Source organism: Mastigoproctus giganteus, chromosome 4, assembly GCF_048544385.1.
Source record: "Mastigoproctus giganteus isolate SK-2022 chromosome 4, ASM4854438v1, whole genome shotgun sequence".
Taxonomy (NCBI): domain Eukaryota; kingdom Metazoa; phylum Arthropoda; class Arachnida; order Uropygi; family Thelyphonidae; genus Mastigoproctus; species Mastigoproctus giganteus.
The window spans coordinates 113,720,573-113,737,749 of NC_143578.1; the positions used below are offsets into that span (position 1 = coordinate 113,720,573).

At 34.9% G+C, this 17,177-nt stretch overlaps 1 protein-coding gene across 4 annotated transcripts in view; it reads left to right on the forward strand.

Annotated features, from left to right (window-relative positions):
* Positions 1 to 17,177, forward strand: part of LOC150087000 (latrophilin Cirl-like) — a 285,427-nt gene that overhangs the window by 214,254 nt on the left and 53,996 nt on the right. For all 4 annotated transcript variants that reach the window (XM_090372889.1, XM_090372890.1, XM_090372892.1 and 1 more), the window contains 5 exons: positions 1,091 to 1,194; positions 2,783 to 2,974; positions 8,832 to 9,012; positions 10,071 to 10,241; positions 10,638 to 10,861. In XM_090372889.1, the coding sequence (XP_090229015.1) occupies positions 1,091 to 1,194; positions 2,783 to 2,974; positions 8,832 to 9,012; positions 10,071 to 10,241; positions 10,638 to 10,861 (872 nt within the window). The remainder of the gene's footprint in view (positions 1 to 1,090; positions 1,195 to 2,782; positions 2,975 to 8,831; positions 9,013 to 10,070; positions 10,242 to 10,637; positions 10,862 to 17,177) is intronic.

Here is a 17,177-nt window from a genome sequence, read left to right on the forward strand (position 1 = left end):
GGCAGATATGAAGTTTTCTGAGCAGAGCAGATGGGCTGCAAGAGTAGCTCATGGTGTCTTGTCAATGATATACGGGAATTTTTCTAGCACGGATAAGGAGGTGATTATTCCCTTGTATAAGGCAATGGTCAGGCCACACCTTGAGTACTGTATACAGGTCTGGAGGCCTCATTTCAAGAAGGATGTAGAGCTGCTGGAACAAGTACAGAGAAGGGCAACAAGATTAGTGAATGGAACAAAGGGGTGCTCTTACGAAGAAAGGTTTAAGTTGTGCAAATTACAGTGTTTGGAGACTAGGAACTGGCAAGGTAATCTGATAGAGGTGTATAAAGCCTTGAATGGTTTGAGCATGCTCAATGCTGATGGGATTCTTCCTCTTGCTCAGAAAAATCACCTGAGAGGACAGATGTAGGATAGATGTGCAGAAATTTGCCTTTAGCCAGCAGGTAATTGGCTGGTGGAACAGACTTCATCCTTTGTTGTGGAAGTTGATAGTCTAAATAAATTTAAGGCTCAGCTGGACAGGTATTTCGAACGAACGGAGGGGTGAAATGGGAGTGGTGTTTTTTTTTTTTTTTGACTGATGCTACATAAGCTTGTTTTCTTGCATCATACGCCTCTACTATATTGAGGTAAACTCCTTATTATTTTACAAATTTGAATTATATATAATTTTTGGGTCTGATTTTTTATTGGCCCTAAATCCTTTGTAGCCACTAGGCAGGGATTCATTTGAAATCACTGTCTAGAGCGTTCAGAGAGGAATACATAAGCAAACCTCTTATAATGGGTTGATTTTGCATGTAGATTTGCTACTTGGTATTTCAACTTTCACAAAAATTCTGTGCTCCTCCTTGGTCAAGTCTATTCATGTGGCATCATCAGGTCATATTTGTTACTCATAATCCTGCAACAGAAAAAGTGATATCAGTGAGTTTGTAAATATATATTCCCTAATGTTCAACAAATAAAATGCTATATATTTACTCTTCCTATATTTTAGGAAATGTTATTGAGGGCTGTGCAGAACTTATTTACTCTCATATCTCAACTTCTTAGGCTTCATCTTATCATTTATATATCTTTTCAGGTCTTGCAAGATGGCGCTGTGGAAAACATCCTCTTGGTTGGATTACTACAAAGCCTGACTTAAGAGAATGTAAATCAGTTTGGGTAGAAAATTTGAAAAGAAGGGTAAGTTTTTTTATAAGATGCTGCTAATCTCATTTGAGGTCATCATATTTTCATAACCATTTTATCAGTAGACTTAAAAGGGAATTATACAAGGTTTTTTAATACAGAAATGGTATTTTTCTTAATGAAAAATACCATTTCTGTAGTCAATTAGAACACATCATATTTGTGGAATTGTAAATACAGAACCAGCTACTATGCCTTGATTTCTTGAAAAACCTGACATATTTGTTCAACTCCTAGTAATCTGCACATATTTTTGACATAAAATAACTGTGAACTGTATTCAGAACTTGTGATTGCCGTCCATCCATTCTTGGTGTAAATCAGTGTCTCCCATTTCTTAATTTTCGATTTAGTTCTCTAATCTTCTTGGTACTTTATGGCATAACATGCCAATGCACCTTAAGCTAATTTTTATCCTCAAGGCTTGCCTTTCATTTAGCTTTTTAATGACTCACAAACATTCTCTTCTCTATGCTGGTCTTCAAGTTAAACTTTTTGGTATTGGAATTCCATTTATTTAGTTGCCTCTGTAGATCTTTGGAATGTGATTGTAATACAGCATCTACAAAAATGTTCCCCAAAGTTTATTTGTAAAAATTATAAGCACATATATAGCAAAATCACAGATTTTGTTAGAGGGGATAAGACAGGTGAAAGCGGAGTATGAGAAATAATTTTCAAAGAGAGCTAAAAAAGAAGGGTGTGAATCAAATAGGCCCTTACTTAATTGAAATGAAAGAATCAAACACTGACTGGCAGGGTACTTTACAACAATATTTGCAATGATCTGAGAGAAGAGTGTTAGAAAACTTACTGAAGCTGAGGGAAAGTTCAGGCAAGGCTCTAAGTGCATTCAGTTTATCACCAACCTGAGCCTGCTCAGGTTGGTGATAAACTGAATGGTGGTATCGCACTTGGGGTAGTGGAAAATGAAAAGATTTGGTGGTAATTGTGCAGTCAGATATGAAGTTCTCTGCACAGTGCTTACTGGCTGCCAGAACAGCTCATGGGGTTTTGTCAGTGATATACAGGAAGTGATAATCCCATTGTACAAGGCAGTGGTTAGGCCACGTATTGATTATTGCATACAGATCTGGAGGCCTCATTTTAAGAACAATGTAGATGTGCCGAACGGGTGCAGAGAAAGGGAACAAGACTGCCCTGTCTTATCAAGATAGACTTCAGTTCTGCAGATTGCAGCATTTGGAGACTACACACCTGCAAGGTATCTAGTCTACAATTGCTTTGACTGGATTAGGCAAGCTCAATGCTGATGACATTCTTCCTCTTGCTCAGACTACACACATGACAGGTGTATAAATTTAAATAGAGGAAGCATAGTTGCAGGATAGATGTGCAGAGGTTTGCCTTCAGCCAGTGGGTGGTTGATTGTTGGAATAAACTTCCATCTGTTGTGGAAGTGGGTAGTTTGAATAAATTCAAGAGAGAACTGCTAGACATATTATTGCAAGGGATAAACAGGTGATCTGAGAAGTTTTTTTTTTTTTTGGCTGTTGTTTTTCAAGATTGCTTTCATGCATCATTTACTACTATTAATACTAACTCTTTTTCCATTTTTCAGGTGGAAGCAGGAGAATCTGTTATTAGTGTTTCAATAGAGCTGTCCCAGATGACGCTAACAAAATCCCTCTTTGGTGAGGATCTGAAGGAACTGACAGATATTGTACAACAAACATTGTCAAGAACAGTAAATGGCATGGAAAATTTTCTGGATATGTGGCATAGGTACCATGTTCTCAGGGAACTTTTGCTGGTTTGTATTTTAAAATACATATATATATTTTTTCATTTTTACATGTTAATAAGAAACTTTTGATGAAGAGATAAAGAAAAGTTCAAGTCATAATAAGACATTGTTAGAGGTATCAGAATAAACTCCCCTCCCCCACAAAGTCTCTCTCTTATATTTGGAACATTATTTACCTTATTCTCTTCATATTTCCATAATCCAGTGTATACACCATTACCCATTTCTGTACTATATAATTGGCAGCATAGAAAAGAGTTACAGTCAGTCCTCGTATAACACATGTTTACACTACACAAATTCGATTATACACGATTTATAAATAGGGGAACGATATCATATTTAACACGAACTGAATTCACTTATGCATGATTCACCTTTGCATTTACAAGATGTGGCAGTCGAACGTGGAATCACCCCAACTGAATGCAACATGATAGGAATGAAGAGAAGATTCTGAAAATGTATTTATCTTTTTTATATCAGTGAAGGGGAGACATATTTCACCATAATAACGTAAAAACCCACACAATTTCAGCTGTCGGTATTATTGCAAATGCAATTAGATTGAGTTTACTACCAGATAACGTAACTGGAAATTGTTTTTATTGTTTTATGGTAGTAACCCCCAGAAATGTGCTTTAGTAAAATGTGAGCTAGTGAGGTGTTAATAGTGTGTCTCCCTTTACGGTGTTGTTTATTCAGTTGCTACATGCACGCAGCTTTGTTTATGTATATCAAGCATGCCTCCTCATTTTGTAATTGTGCTTTATTCCCTAAAAATGAATAAAATACTTAAAAGGTGTGAAAAGGAAGCATCCTGGTGAAGACACTACAGATTCAGAGAGAAAAAGAAAAGCAATATCGATAAACAGAGGTGGACTGGGTCAGAAATTCTTACCCTGGAAAATTTGTAGTAGCTTCACACTAGCGTTTATGACCAAAATCACACCAGCCTCTGGCCTACCAGGGTTTCCCCGGTAAGGCTTATGGCCAGTCCGCCTCTGTCGATAGAGAAAAAATGTGAAATGCTTTGAGTGAAATGAAAGACCATGTGATATTGCACGTGCTACAGGCCTAAATGAGGCAACGTCGAGAATTAGAAAAAATGCAGAGAAAATAAAAACAACTTTCATTGCAGAAACAACTCAAAGTGTAATTAATTAAAATCCATTACATCAAGACAAAAAAGAATCGGAAGAGATGGAATGGCTGTCATCTGTTTGGATAGAAAATTAAACAAAAAACAAAAAAAAAATTAGCAATATTTTATTATGTAATAGTCATAATAAAATACGTAAGTATTATTAAGATTATAATGTTTTGGTTACAAATGTGTGTTCAATCTTGGGTTACAAATGTGTGTTCAATCAGTCTTGTTCAGCACCTAACCCTATTTTTCCCATAGGGCCTGTTGTTTATATTGCACGAGGGTTTTTAGGAACACAACTATCGTGCTATATGAGGACTGACTGTATTTATATCTTGTAGTTATGTTTCCAATTAAATATAAAATGCCAGCTCATTGTGCTGAGAAAAATAACTTTCTTTTGTATTTAGAATATAGGAATAATAAGTGCAGAATAACTGTATTCTACATTGTATTGAAAACAATGAAACTAAGAGATACTTAATAAATGCAATGTAGAGTAAGAAGGATCAACAGATAGTGTTTTTAAGTTAATTTTCCCAGTGATATGCTGAATTTAAAAATTATAAATACAAGCCATAGGTTAGAATGTTACTACACATTGGTAAATTAGGAAGAAAGAAATAACTTATATGCAGTCAGTGTTAGAGAACAAAAACAACAAGAAATTACTACTCAACAGAATTACTTAAAGAATAAAATATTTCTGATGTTTCAAATCAGTGCTGATTTTTCTGTCAGAGTGGCATACCCTGTACAATTGGGCAATATGATAAGGTGCATAATACCTTTATGGAGATATATGATGAAACACTTCTTGTGTGTTGTGTTGTCCTGGAGAAATCAGTAATGATTTCAAGATATAGGCATAATATATTCTTGTAGTAACTGTGTGATACATTCGTCTCTTGTAACTGCAAAATTCTCAAACACAAGAAGTGAACCTATAGAACTTAGCACCATGCATGAGTTTCTGTAGATTTTGGGAATTACATGTGGAGGAAGGTGTTCTGGAAAACAGAATTAAAAGTAATAAATAAGGAAGAGGAAAAGTTGTTGGTTCTGTGAGTTTGGAGTTGGACAACAAGTGGAAGCTGACTGTTTGGGCTGGTTTGGAAGAAATGGGGGAGAGAATTACAGATGCCAATTCAGGAGAACAGTGCCCATGGAAGTAACTATAGAAAATAACATGCAGCAGAAATTGAATGTCTATAGGACAGAGTGTAAGAGACAGGTCATTAATTAACCTAACTGCCCTCTTTTTGCATGGAATCAAGATGCCCGAGAGAGGTTTTGGGGGCACCATCCGAGATGTGGGAACAATATTCCATGGTAGGGCATGGGATATTGTTCCCACATCTGCTGTCTAAAGTAGTTGTTTGGAAGAAAAGTAATGATGGGTGAAAAAGAGACTCAAATTTTTTTTTTTTTTTGATGGATGGAAATGGCAGTGCATAGCACACGCTTCTTGATTAGACCGGGGTTCGAGTCCATCACCACCAAATACGGAGGATGCGGAAAGGTCAAGGAATGACCACCGCATATTCCCAGAGAAATATGGCCTTAGTTGCTAATGCTCCTAAAAAAACCAAATAACCAAATAACAGCATGGAAATGGAAACAGTATTTGTAATGTCTTGTGCCAAGAGAAAGATTAGAAGTTGGAGTATTCCCTAATAGAGATATGTGATCTTGTCTAGAAATGAGTGTCATCAACGATGAACAAAAGAGCAGTAAACTCTTTTTTGAGTGAAATAAGACAGGACTGAGTTTTAGAATTATTAAAGTTAAGTTTTCTTTTTCCCCACTGAAGAATTAGAGAAACTGTCCTATATAAACAGTTTCAACTTCTCAAATATCCTCCACAAAGTCCTTAAATTACCTGGAGCATTTAAGGACTTTGTGGAGGATATTTGAGAAGTTGAAGCTGTTTGTATAGGACAGTTTCACAAATTGGAAGGTGGAATGTAGTGTGCTATCATCAGCAAAATTGTGAATAGGATATTTAGTCAGTGGAAGAAATAATGTCATTAATATACAAAAGTAAACCAGTGGGAGAAAGAACTGAACCTTGAACACCAGCGTTAGTGGAAAACTTGGAAGACAGGGTGCTATCTCTCATCACCTATAGCGAGCATTCTGGAGAGAAAACTGGATATCCAATTACAAAAAACATTTTTCAGTCCATAAGGTGTCAGGAGCACTTGACTTTTGTCAGATTTTTTCATTGAATTTATCCAGAGATAAGTAACAAGAAAGTAATCACTGCTAGATTGATACTGATGGAATCCATGTTGTTGATCATTGAACAAATGGAAGGTTTTGAAAGATCTGTCTAGAAATAAACTGTTCCCACACTTTGTACACCGTGATAAATAATAAATGAGCATTATGTTACAAACTCTCTACCAGGTTTTTGTTCACATGTGTAATGAATCAGAACAAGCATTACAAATTGGCCCTTCTCTAACAGTTGTCATTGAATCATATGAACCATCTCCAATCCAGTGTCTAGTGTTTTTACAGCCTCACATTTCTGATCGCCCTCCTACCATGCTCCATTAGTTCCTACTTAAAATTACTACTGAAAAGTTCATCCCACAGCTCCTCTATATTTCTGTTTAAAGCTACCTGGCTAAATTTCTTAATGTAATAGTCTCTTCTTTTATTTATTTATAATTTTTTTTTTTTTTTTTCAAAGTCTCTTTCACCCCTCATTTACCACAAAGTTTCCATCACTGTCTGCCTGAACACATTCCAATGTATGTTCTCCCAATTCTGATTATTTAATCTTTCCTTTGACTTGGTGTTTTAAATTTCCTTCCAGTCTTGCCTATGTATACTTTGCCACATTTATACATATTTTATTATATTATATGCCTTCTGTTATGCTCCACTGTGTTGGATTTTTGAACTAGCTCCCCATCTTATTAATTGGCTTAATGATCACTTCAAGACCATACTTTTTTAGAGATTCCTTTTTTTTTTTTTTTTAGCCACAGTACCTTTTATGTACAGAATTACTACCTGTCTCTTGTAATCCTTATTGCATGTTTTGCTATTCTTTTTGTTGTTAAAATAAAATTTTGCAAAGTATAAATAGGTGAGACTGGAAGGAAATTTCAATGATAAATGAACACAACAAACACATAGCCAAAGGAAACACTAAAGAATTAGAATTGGCAGAATATGCTTTGGAAGGAATTCAAGTATACACTGATAGGAACTTTGTGGTAATGGGAGGGGGAAGGGGTGTTTGGAAATAAGGAAAATAAAAGAAGCCTTTTAAATTTAGAAATTTAGCTAGGTAACTTTAAATAGAAACAAGGGGAGAAATATAGAGGAACTGTGGAATGGGCTTTTGAACAGTAAAATTAATTAGGGACTAATGGAGCATGGCAAGAGGGTGCCCAGAAATGTGAGGCTGTAAAAACACTAGACACCAGATTGGAGATGTTTAATATGATACAATGACAACTGTTACAGAAAGGCCAATTTGTAATCCTTGTTCTGATTCATTATCATGTGAACAAAAACCTGGTAATGGGTTTGTAACACAATGCTCATTTATTATTTCTCATGGTGTACAAAGTGTGGGAATAGTTTATTTCTAGATGGGTATCTCAAAACCTTCCACCTGATCAATAATCACCAACATGAATTTCCATCAGTGTTAATCTAATTAATACCATTAGATTAGATGGTATATTTGCTTATGTTACTCATCTTTGGACAAATTTGATGAAAAATCTGACAAAATTCAAGAAATTTCTCTTGATATTTCTGTGGATTTTTGATATTATTTGGCATAAAGGTCTTTTAAATAAGTTCCCATCTTATGGTGTACAAAGTGTGGGAATATGAAGAATAATAGCCATGAAAAAAAAAGTCATTTAAAGACATGATTAAAGGTTTTGAGATAGGTTGTTGTTTGAGTTGGTTGCTGATGGCTCCATTACTTTGGAAAGAGTAGCAATAAGTGAAATGGGATGATATTTGGAAGGGAGGGATTTGTCTCCCTACATACACATTACTTGAACTTCCAGTTAGCAACTGGAGGTTGCTAACTGGAAAGGTAGAGGCAGCAAGATTATACACAGCTGATCTGGATGCCTCTTATAGGGGTACCAACAGGTTTGATCTTGTGAACTATCTAGCATCCAACCTGCAAGTATCATTTTATAGCTGTAGCTTCAGTGTAAGGAATATTGGATCCTACCATGATGCCCATCATAACCTCAAAGAAAATCACTTGTACTACATTACAGAAGAGATTGGGATTGTTGGAGCTTTTCTTTGAAAACTAAAAATTAGTTTCACCACTTCAAGATTCCAGCAAAGTGGTGCTGTTTCACTGGGCAATGAGGATTTTTGTATTCTAGTATTGACCTTCTAGTATTGCCTGGTGGCACACTCCTTTATGTAATGAGAAAACTACATCTTGACTCCTGCTTATGTTAGATCACACCTGGTTTTTTTAATATAAAATTAATGCGCAGGGTATTTTTTTTTTCCTCTTTAAATGGCACTTATAATACATATATATTGTGTGTGTCTGTGAGATAGGGAACTTTCATTTGTTGTGTGTATATATTTAATGATTCTCTTTCACTGCATCATTCTATAGTTCTCATAGTTAAACAGTATTAATATATGTATACTTGGTCTTGTAAATCTAGGTATTACAATATTACTCCTGTGTTATTATTATAGTCTCTGTTGGAAACAGTGAGTAACTTGTTGGAAGACAATCAGTCAGCATGGGAAGATCTTTCTTCTTCTGACCGCCGACAAATTGCATCCTCTCTTCTAGATGGACTAGAGAAGAGTGCCATGTTGTTAGCAGAAACTTCTGGACAGGATGATTCTTTTACACTGGCCAAAACTAATGTTTGTGAGTTTCCTTCTTTTTTTTTTTTTTTTTTTTTTTTTCATAGTTACATTTTTGTTTTTATCTTTGTGTATATTGTGAAATTATTTACAATTTTTCAGGTGATAATATCTTTAAAATGTGATAACAGGAACATGAGTGAAAACAAATGTTTTATTTAAGCTTTTCTACTTGGCTTTATTTTCTAGTTATTAATCTATACCTGCATGTCAAATGAACAAGTTTAAACTTTGAAATTATAACATTGCTATTGCTGTTTTGGCACTTTTAAAACTTACGAGAAGGTGGAGGACACTTTTCATTCTTTTTTGTGCTTTAAGCACTGGCAGGATTTAAACTGCGTAGTACATGCAATGGTCTTAATGTTCATAGCTGAATGAACTTTTTATTTCCTTGGGGTTGTACTACTTTTAAACAAATGATATTGCCAAAAGGTTATGCTGCAATTTATTTAAAAGATGATGCTCAAGACTTATCACCATAATTACTAGTGCATGATCAGAAATACACCGAATGCTTTTGATAAAGTCATCCTTAATGTATAGCCTGCAGTGGGTTTTGTTGCAAATAGCAGCCATTTAGCAATATAAGTGAATAGAGCCAAATGACTTTAATTTTGTTTTAATTTAACCTTGGCTTTTTTCTGACTAATGTTATAACTTATTCAGTAACGTTTTTTCATTGCTTCATTTGTTTTGCTATAGAATAGTTATACTTTTAGTGGATTCTTGCTGTACCATATTAGCTAAAATCTTCTGCTGAATTAAATCTGCTTCACTTAAGTGTAATCATTTACATATATATTAAAAATCAGTTACAGACAGTCATACACATCCCTCTGCTGCAAGCTTAGTAAGTTAGCAATAAAATTTGGTCTGTTTTAGCTGTCTCAAGAGAAAGCTGTAACCATCCTTGTCAGTTTGATATATATTAATAATTTCCACATGGATTTTAAGTAATAACTATGTTTCTTTTGTCATAATGTTTTCAATTATGACTTTTCATTTTTATTATCTTTGTATAAAGTGAGACTTTGCCTTTGTTTTGATTTCTTTTAATAGTGCTATCCGTCCAAGTGTTACCTGTTCAGATGGTAAATGCCAGGTCTGGAGTACCCATTAATTTTCCTGTTAGGAATGATTTTAGGGGAGATTCTGGAGAGACAGCCTGGGTGCGAATGGAGGATTCCTTAGTCTTACCTGCTCAAACTTTATTAGATATCTCTAAACATGGTATGAGCTACATTTTAAGAATAATATATTTTTTCGTTATTTTTTTAGATTTAAATCTGTTTGTAAACTTAAACGATGAATTTCTAATTTGTTATTATTTGCAGTTTTATATAAAACGAAGAAACATAAATATATATATTAATAAATATCAAAATGTTTTGCAGAAATATTTTTATTTCTGAGAATCTTATTCATTTTAATAATAGTTTATAGTTTAAAATGTGAAATAATGAATAAAATTAACTTGGTTTGATACAAAAAAAAAAAAGTGAAATTAGTCTAATAGTTGAACTTGTGTAATATTTTAAACAGGATTTTATCTGAAACCTATGCATATATTGCTGTCAGTAGAGCAACACTGATTGTATTTGTTATTAGAGTCTATTTATTTTTCAGGACTTGCCAAAGTTGTTTTTATGGCATATACTAGGGTAGATGAACTGTTAAAACCTGAGCCTGGATTTCAGCCCCTTTCTATCCATCATCGTCATTTGGAGGGTGACATACCACCCCAAAATTCAACGTGGATCATTAATTCAAGGGTTATTGCAGCATCAGTAGGAAGACAAGGAAAAATCAGATTATCTCAGCCAGCAATTGTCACTCTGAAACATTTGCAGGTAGGGAATTAATTCTGCTGTATTAGATGAAAAGAATACCAACTGCAGTAAATTTTTGTTTACTCAGTCTTTTATTATTTGTTGTTGTATGTTTTATGGCGCAATGGCAGCTATAGGCCATTATGCGCTATTTTATTATTTGGATTTCTTGAATAATTGGCCTTTAATTCTCCGGTAGGCATATCAAAAATGTTTGAATGTGCAGGCACTTAAGTACATTTTCTGTGCAATTCACTATTTTTAAGATAGGTAAGAAATAGTGTAAAATTGACTACTTTGTAGCACATTTGTTTTAACATTATAATGGAAACCACTACAAAACTTTTTTTATAAATTGCAAACATAATTTTAAATTAAGTTGTAATTTTGTTAAAATGAAGGTATGCTTCATGTACTTTTTATGCTAATGAACTTATTTGAGATAAGTGGACATGCACTGAACCTTATGTGTATTGCTTGTAACTAATGTTTTGCTTTTTCTCTGTAACACACCAAGTGATTTTTCTCTTTCCTTCGACATGGTTAATACATTGATTCTGTCGTTTTGAAAGTTCCCAGTAGAAACATTTACATCATTACACAACATAAACTTCATTTAGCAGATTTTTACACTGTTTCTGAGTGGGTTACATGATTGCATATTGAAAACTTAATTTCTGGCCAATTGTTAATTGAAAAATCAGTATTACACATATTCATGATTTTTCATTTAGTTTTAGGCATGTTTGCATATACATGTAAAGCATCCATTGCCTTCATGTCTGTTCATCTGCATGTCTATCTGCATGTAACAATTTAACTTCCATTGGACAGAATTTTTCAAAATTTTATATTTAGCTGCTTTAGAAAGATTTGTTAAACTGTTTCAGATTTCATTAAAATTAAACAGAATTCTAGCAGTTATTATTATTTTCCCCCCATAAATATCACACACAGTCCATATACTGTATGTTATAGCTTAAGCACTGAATGTTATGTTTGTTGTGTGTTGATTGAAGGAATGAGTAGGCAATATGTTCTTATTTCATGCATATGAAACTAGTTGCTTTCTTTGAGGAGCTCTTTTTTTATTATAACTTTACTAAATATATAAATTATAAATTATTGCTATTTTATTATTATATTAATCAGAACAGAAATGTGTGTTATATTTTAACTGTAATTAAAATCCAGGAGGAAATAAGTATTACATTGTTTGCATTCTGTCCTCTCATTGATGTATTTGTCAGTACCATATATACCAAGGGCCACCAGTTAATTGCAGTTCATATTAGAAAATATGTAAGGAAACTTTGTGCACAAATTATTCACTTAGTTTCTGATTATTTTATGATCCATTAAAAGTTTTTGGCAGTCTAGATGTGGGCCCCTGATATATATGTATTTTTGACTTGTTTTTGTAATGCTTTGTAGATTACCATGCTTAGAAAACAATATTATTACAAAGAAAGACACTATTAAACCATGTGCAAATGTTAAGTACAAACATTGGAACAATTACAAGAGAACAAAATAACAGGTATGTAACAACAAGGTGAATATGAAACTCAACTAAATAATGTTTTTGGGCTTTAATGGTGTAGATAAAGTTAAAATGAAATATTATAATTTACAATAATACATAACCAGATAAATTTAAATTTATAATAATGGGAGTAAATCACAATTAGAATTGAATACAGGCATTTTAATATTAATATTGAAGAAAACAGTGTGTTGTACTTTAGTGAAAAGATACATTACAAAAGTGTAGTAATTTCAAAGATAAGCTAGAAAGGGATGTTGATGAAACACCTGATGGATGTGGATTGGCACAAAACACAGGTGGATGACTGCCACTGCCTTAGTCAAGAATCCCAGTGCTTAAGTTGGAGCTGAGAGAAATTGTTGTCTTAAAACAAAGTAGCTAAAAAAATTGAAAAACAAAGAAGAACAAAAAAACAAAAAAAAAAAAACTAAATTGAAGAATAGGTGCAGCATAGAAAATTTTACCAAAACTAGTTGTAAGTGCTAAGGTATAAAAGTTATAGATGAGTACAAGGCTGTGGGGAGGGTTAACACAGCAAAGTTCTTGGACCATCAAACTTTTCAGAAACTACGTGCAGCCCACTCTTTGACAAATGCACGAACTCCGCAAATTTATACTGACAGCTCCAAAAGTGACACAGCTGTGGGAATTGCTGTGGTCCTACCAACATTGACAGTTTCTCTATCATTACCACAGGTATGCTGTGTGTTCACTGCAGAACTCTATGCCATTAAGATGGTTTTGACCTTCCTTATTAATGATTTCAGTCCAAAGACAAAGACTGAAATCTCTACAGACTCTGACAGTGCAGTGACAGCCCTCCAAGATAATTTTTTCTCTTCATATCCATTTTTAAAACAAAAATTGGAACTTGATAATAGTAAACAGACTGGCATATTCTGTTGGAATGCCAGGAAATGAGTGTGCAGATAGAGCAGCAAGAAACTCCCTTCTGACAATGACCACATCCAGATTGCAAACCAATCATAAGCTGAACGTGAAATGAAAAATGGGTAGAAATTTGGCATAACCAGTTATATAACAGGTTAAGAAATATAAAATGGAATCCAGAGCTATGGAAATTCAGACAAACAGACATGAAGAGGTTGTACTTGCTAGAACACATATTGGTCATACCCACCTTATGCATCTGTATTTATTGCAAGGAAATGATTCTCCCCCCCCCCATGCATGCATGCACTGTGATTCACTAACTGTAAAACATATTTTTATAGAGTGCACTCATTATTAGTCTGCCAAATCCACATCACTCCAATCCATCTCTAACCCTCTTCTCTTCGGTTACTTCAGTTTAGTCATATTATAGTGGACAACTCCAGTCTGAGTTTTCCCACTATTTAAAATGATTATATATATGCTTCTCTAATCCCATTTAAAAAAAAAAACTTGTACAGTCTCTTCCTCACACACAGGAACAGCCACAATTTGGCCATAGTAGCCATTGCACCAAGAAAAACCACTCCAACAACAACAAAATATTGAAGTATAACTATGATACCAAAGTAGTATCCCATGAGGTAGAGACAAAAAAAATCTAATAAGATAGAGAAAAAAAAATCTAATAAGATAGAGAAAAAAAAATTATAAATAATAAAGAGCAAAATATCTGTCACAAGTTTACCTGGTGACCACAACTAGCATTTAAAACAGCTGGGGCAGTGATACTGACTATCTAGAAGGAAAGGATTGAGGCCCTGGAAACTAAATGGAGCCAAACTCTCATGGGTTAGGAAGAGATGAAACTTAGTGACATAGTTGAAAAAGAGCACTGACAAAATGAGTGAGGGCTGAGAATTGTAAAGCTGCATAGAGCCAAGTAATAATAAGGTAATTCCTGACAATGTATAACTATGGAGAATTAAAAAAAGGAGAAATGGGAAGGGGTTAGATTTATGGGAACTGCTTAGGTAAACTGGAATAATGGACAAATGGAGAGATCCAAAATTAATGGGCACTTAAAAATATGTATGAGGACTGTTCAATAAAGAATGATCTTAATTTTTTTTCACAACATACCTCTATTAAACATACATATAAGTTGATGGTTCTTCTCAAAGTATTCCCCATTTAATGAAATGCACTTACTCCATTTTTTCTGCCATTCTTCCAAAACATGATGGAAGCCATTTTTTGTCATGCATTTGAGAATTGTCTCTGATGTGTTTACAACTTCTACTGATGACTGGAAACATTTTCCTAGCAGCTCTTTTAACTTTGGAAAGAAAATAAATTGCAGGGTGCAAGGTCAGAGCTGTAGAGTGGGCGAGGAACACATTTGACATTAATGCTGGCTAAGTATTCAGTGACAGTATGAGCAACGAGAGGTGTCACATTGTCCTGATGCAGCATCCATCCACTTCCATGCAGTTGTGGTCATTTGTGATGAATGTGATCTCACAAAATGTGCAGTATACTTCTGTAGTAAGGTCCCTTAACAGTTGTATGATGTGGCAAAATATGCTGGTAAACCATTCCTCAAATGTCAAAAAAAAAAAAAAAGATATGACCATAAGCTTTTCTGCAGAAGCCACAAATCTTGCTTTTTTTGGGTTTTGGGGATTACATAGACTTCCAAACAGAGCTTTATTGCTTATTCTCAGGTTTGAAACAATGAAGCCATGTCTCATCTGCCATTATCATTTTGTGCAGCACCATCCATAACCATCCATTGCAGCTTCTGACAGCCCTACATTAAACTTGCTGTTGCTCAGGTGTGAGTAGTCTTGGAACCTAGCATGCACAAATGTGTCATATGCAAATTGTCATGGAGAATATATTGTGAGTGCTTCCTACTGATATTCTCAACATATCTGCCAGTTGCCTTACTGTTATATGACGATCTTTTCTCACAATTACAGCAGTGTTTATGGTTCCTGTGGTGATAACAGTGGTTGGAGCTCCAGGACCACTGATTTTTGTGATCGAATCATGTCCATCTTTAAACATTCTAAACTACCAGTGAGTAGTGCTATACGGAAGTGTAGATTCACCATAAGCCTCTTTTAACATTTCATATGCTTCAGGTGATAATTTTTTAAAACGGAAACTAAATTTTAGAGCAGCATACTGTTCCTCACATGTCACATAGGTGAAACTGAACAGGCAGAAACTAGACTGACTGCCAAGGTTGCACTGTGCACACGAGTGAACTGCACAGTTTTTACGCGATTCAGCTTGGTTTGGCCTTAAATTCTGTAGCTCAGCTAGAAATAGCAAGCAGTACAGCTGTTGATGATCATTCTATATTGAGCAGCTCTTGTATATGGTGAAAAGATGATTAAAATAATTTATAGCCCCAACCTTTGATAACTAATCAAATGGGGACTTGGAAGGATGGGGGATGAGAAGAGGGAGAGGAAAACAATTACAAGAAATTAAACCATGTGGACATACAAACATGTGTGATATGTGCACCCTATGAAAATTGAGAAATGGGGTGGAGGGAGCATTAAGACTGTTTAAGCAAAGTAGCTTTATACGGGAACATAAGGGCAAAAATAGGCAGGGGAGAATCATGAGAAAGTATAAATGTAAGTTACCAGAATAAGGTAATTCAGAAAACGGGTCGGGGGGTTTGTTTGTTATTTGGTTTTTAATGGTGCATTGGCAGCTAAAACTCTATGCACCAAGTCAAAGGGGGTATAGAAGGGAAGCAACTATGAAATTAAGCTGCAAAAAGCACTGTGAACCTCAGCATAAGAAATTTGCGCACTGTCGAAATCCAAGAAACTAGAGGGGGGCCTCCAAATATAAAATTATACTAAGGAGGAAGAAGGAAAAATTTTTGCATAAACAGATTGTTTTGAAAATGATAGTCAATAATTTAAAGGTGAAAGTACAAACTAAAATAAGCAAAAAAGTCCCAGTGAACATTGGACTGCAAACGTACCGTTTTCGAGATAATGCACATTTTCTGTTAAGATCCACCACTGACTATGGGAGCACTAGTTTAGCAAAAAGCTGTGAATCCTTTGTTAAGGGTGGTTTTATTAAACATAAGATAATACATTTTTAATTTTAGTTTTAACGCCACAGGATTTTACAGATGTTACAAAAGGTGTTCAAAATGCTGTCCTTGCATCCATATGCAGCTTTGTAGTCTTCTCTGCATTGAGTTGCAAATCCTCTCAGGCATTCTTGGGTCATTTCTGATTTGCTGAAAGGCTCCTTCAACCCGACACTGCAATTCCTCAACTATGTTAATGTCAGAAGTGTACAACAAGCTTTTTACATGACCCCAGATACAAAAATCCATAGTATTTAAGTCTGGTGATCTGGGAGGCCACATTACAGGCCTACCTCTACCTATCCACCATTGACCATACCTTCTAGTTATATATCAAGTCACAACTCGAGCTAAATGTGCCGGTGCACCATCATGCATAAACCACATGTTCTGGCGTTGCTGAAGTGGAACATTATCATCATCAAGGAGGTCTGGAAGAACATTCTGCAGGAACTGAAGGTACAGCTCTCCTGTTAGACTGTTTGGCAGAAAGTGTGGTTCAATTAGATTGTCTCCTAGTTGTCCTGCCCATACATTCAACGAGAAACATTGCGGATGTCATGACTCGTGAATTGCATTAGGATTTTCGTTGGACCAAATGTGACAGTTATGAAAATTAAAAATACCATCATGAGTAAACCCAGCTTTGTCAGTGAACAAAATGTTGTTTAAAAATTGGGGGTTCAGGACACACTGTTGTTGCATCCACTGGCAGAAGTTCACTCTGGGAGGGTAGTCTGTATTGCTGAGACCTTGTACAA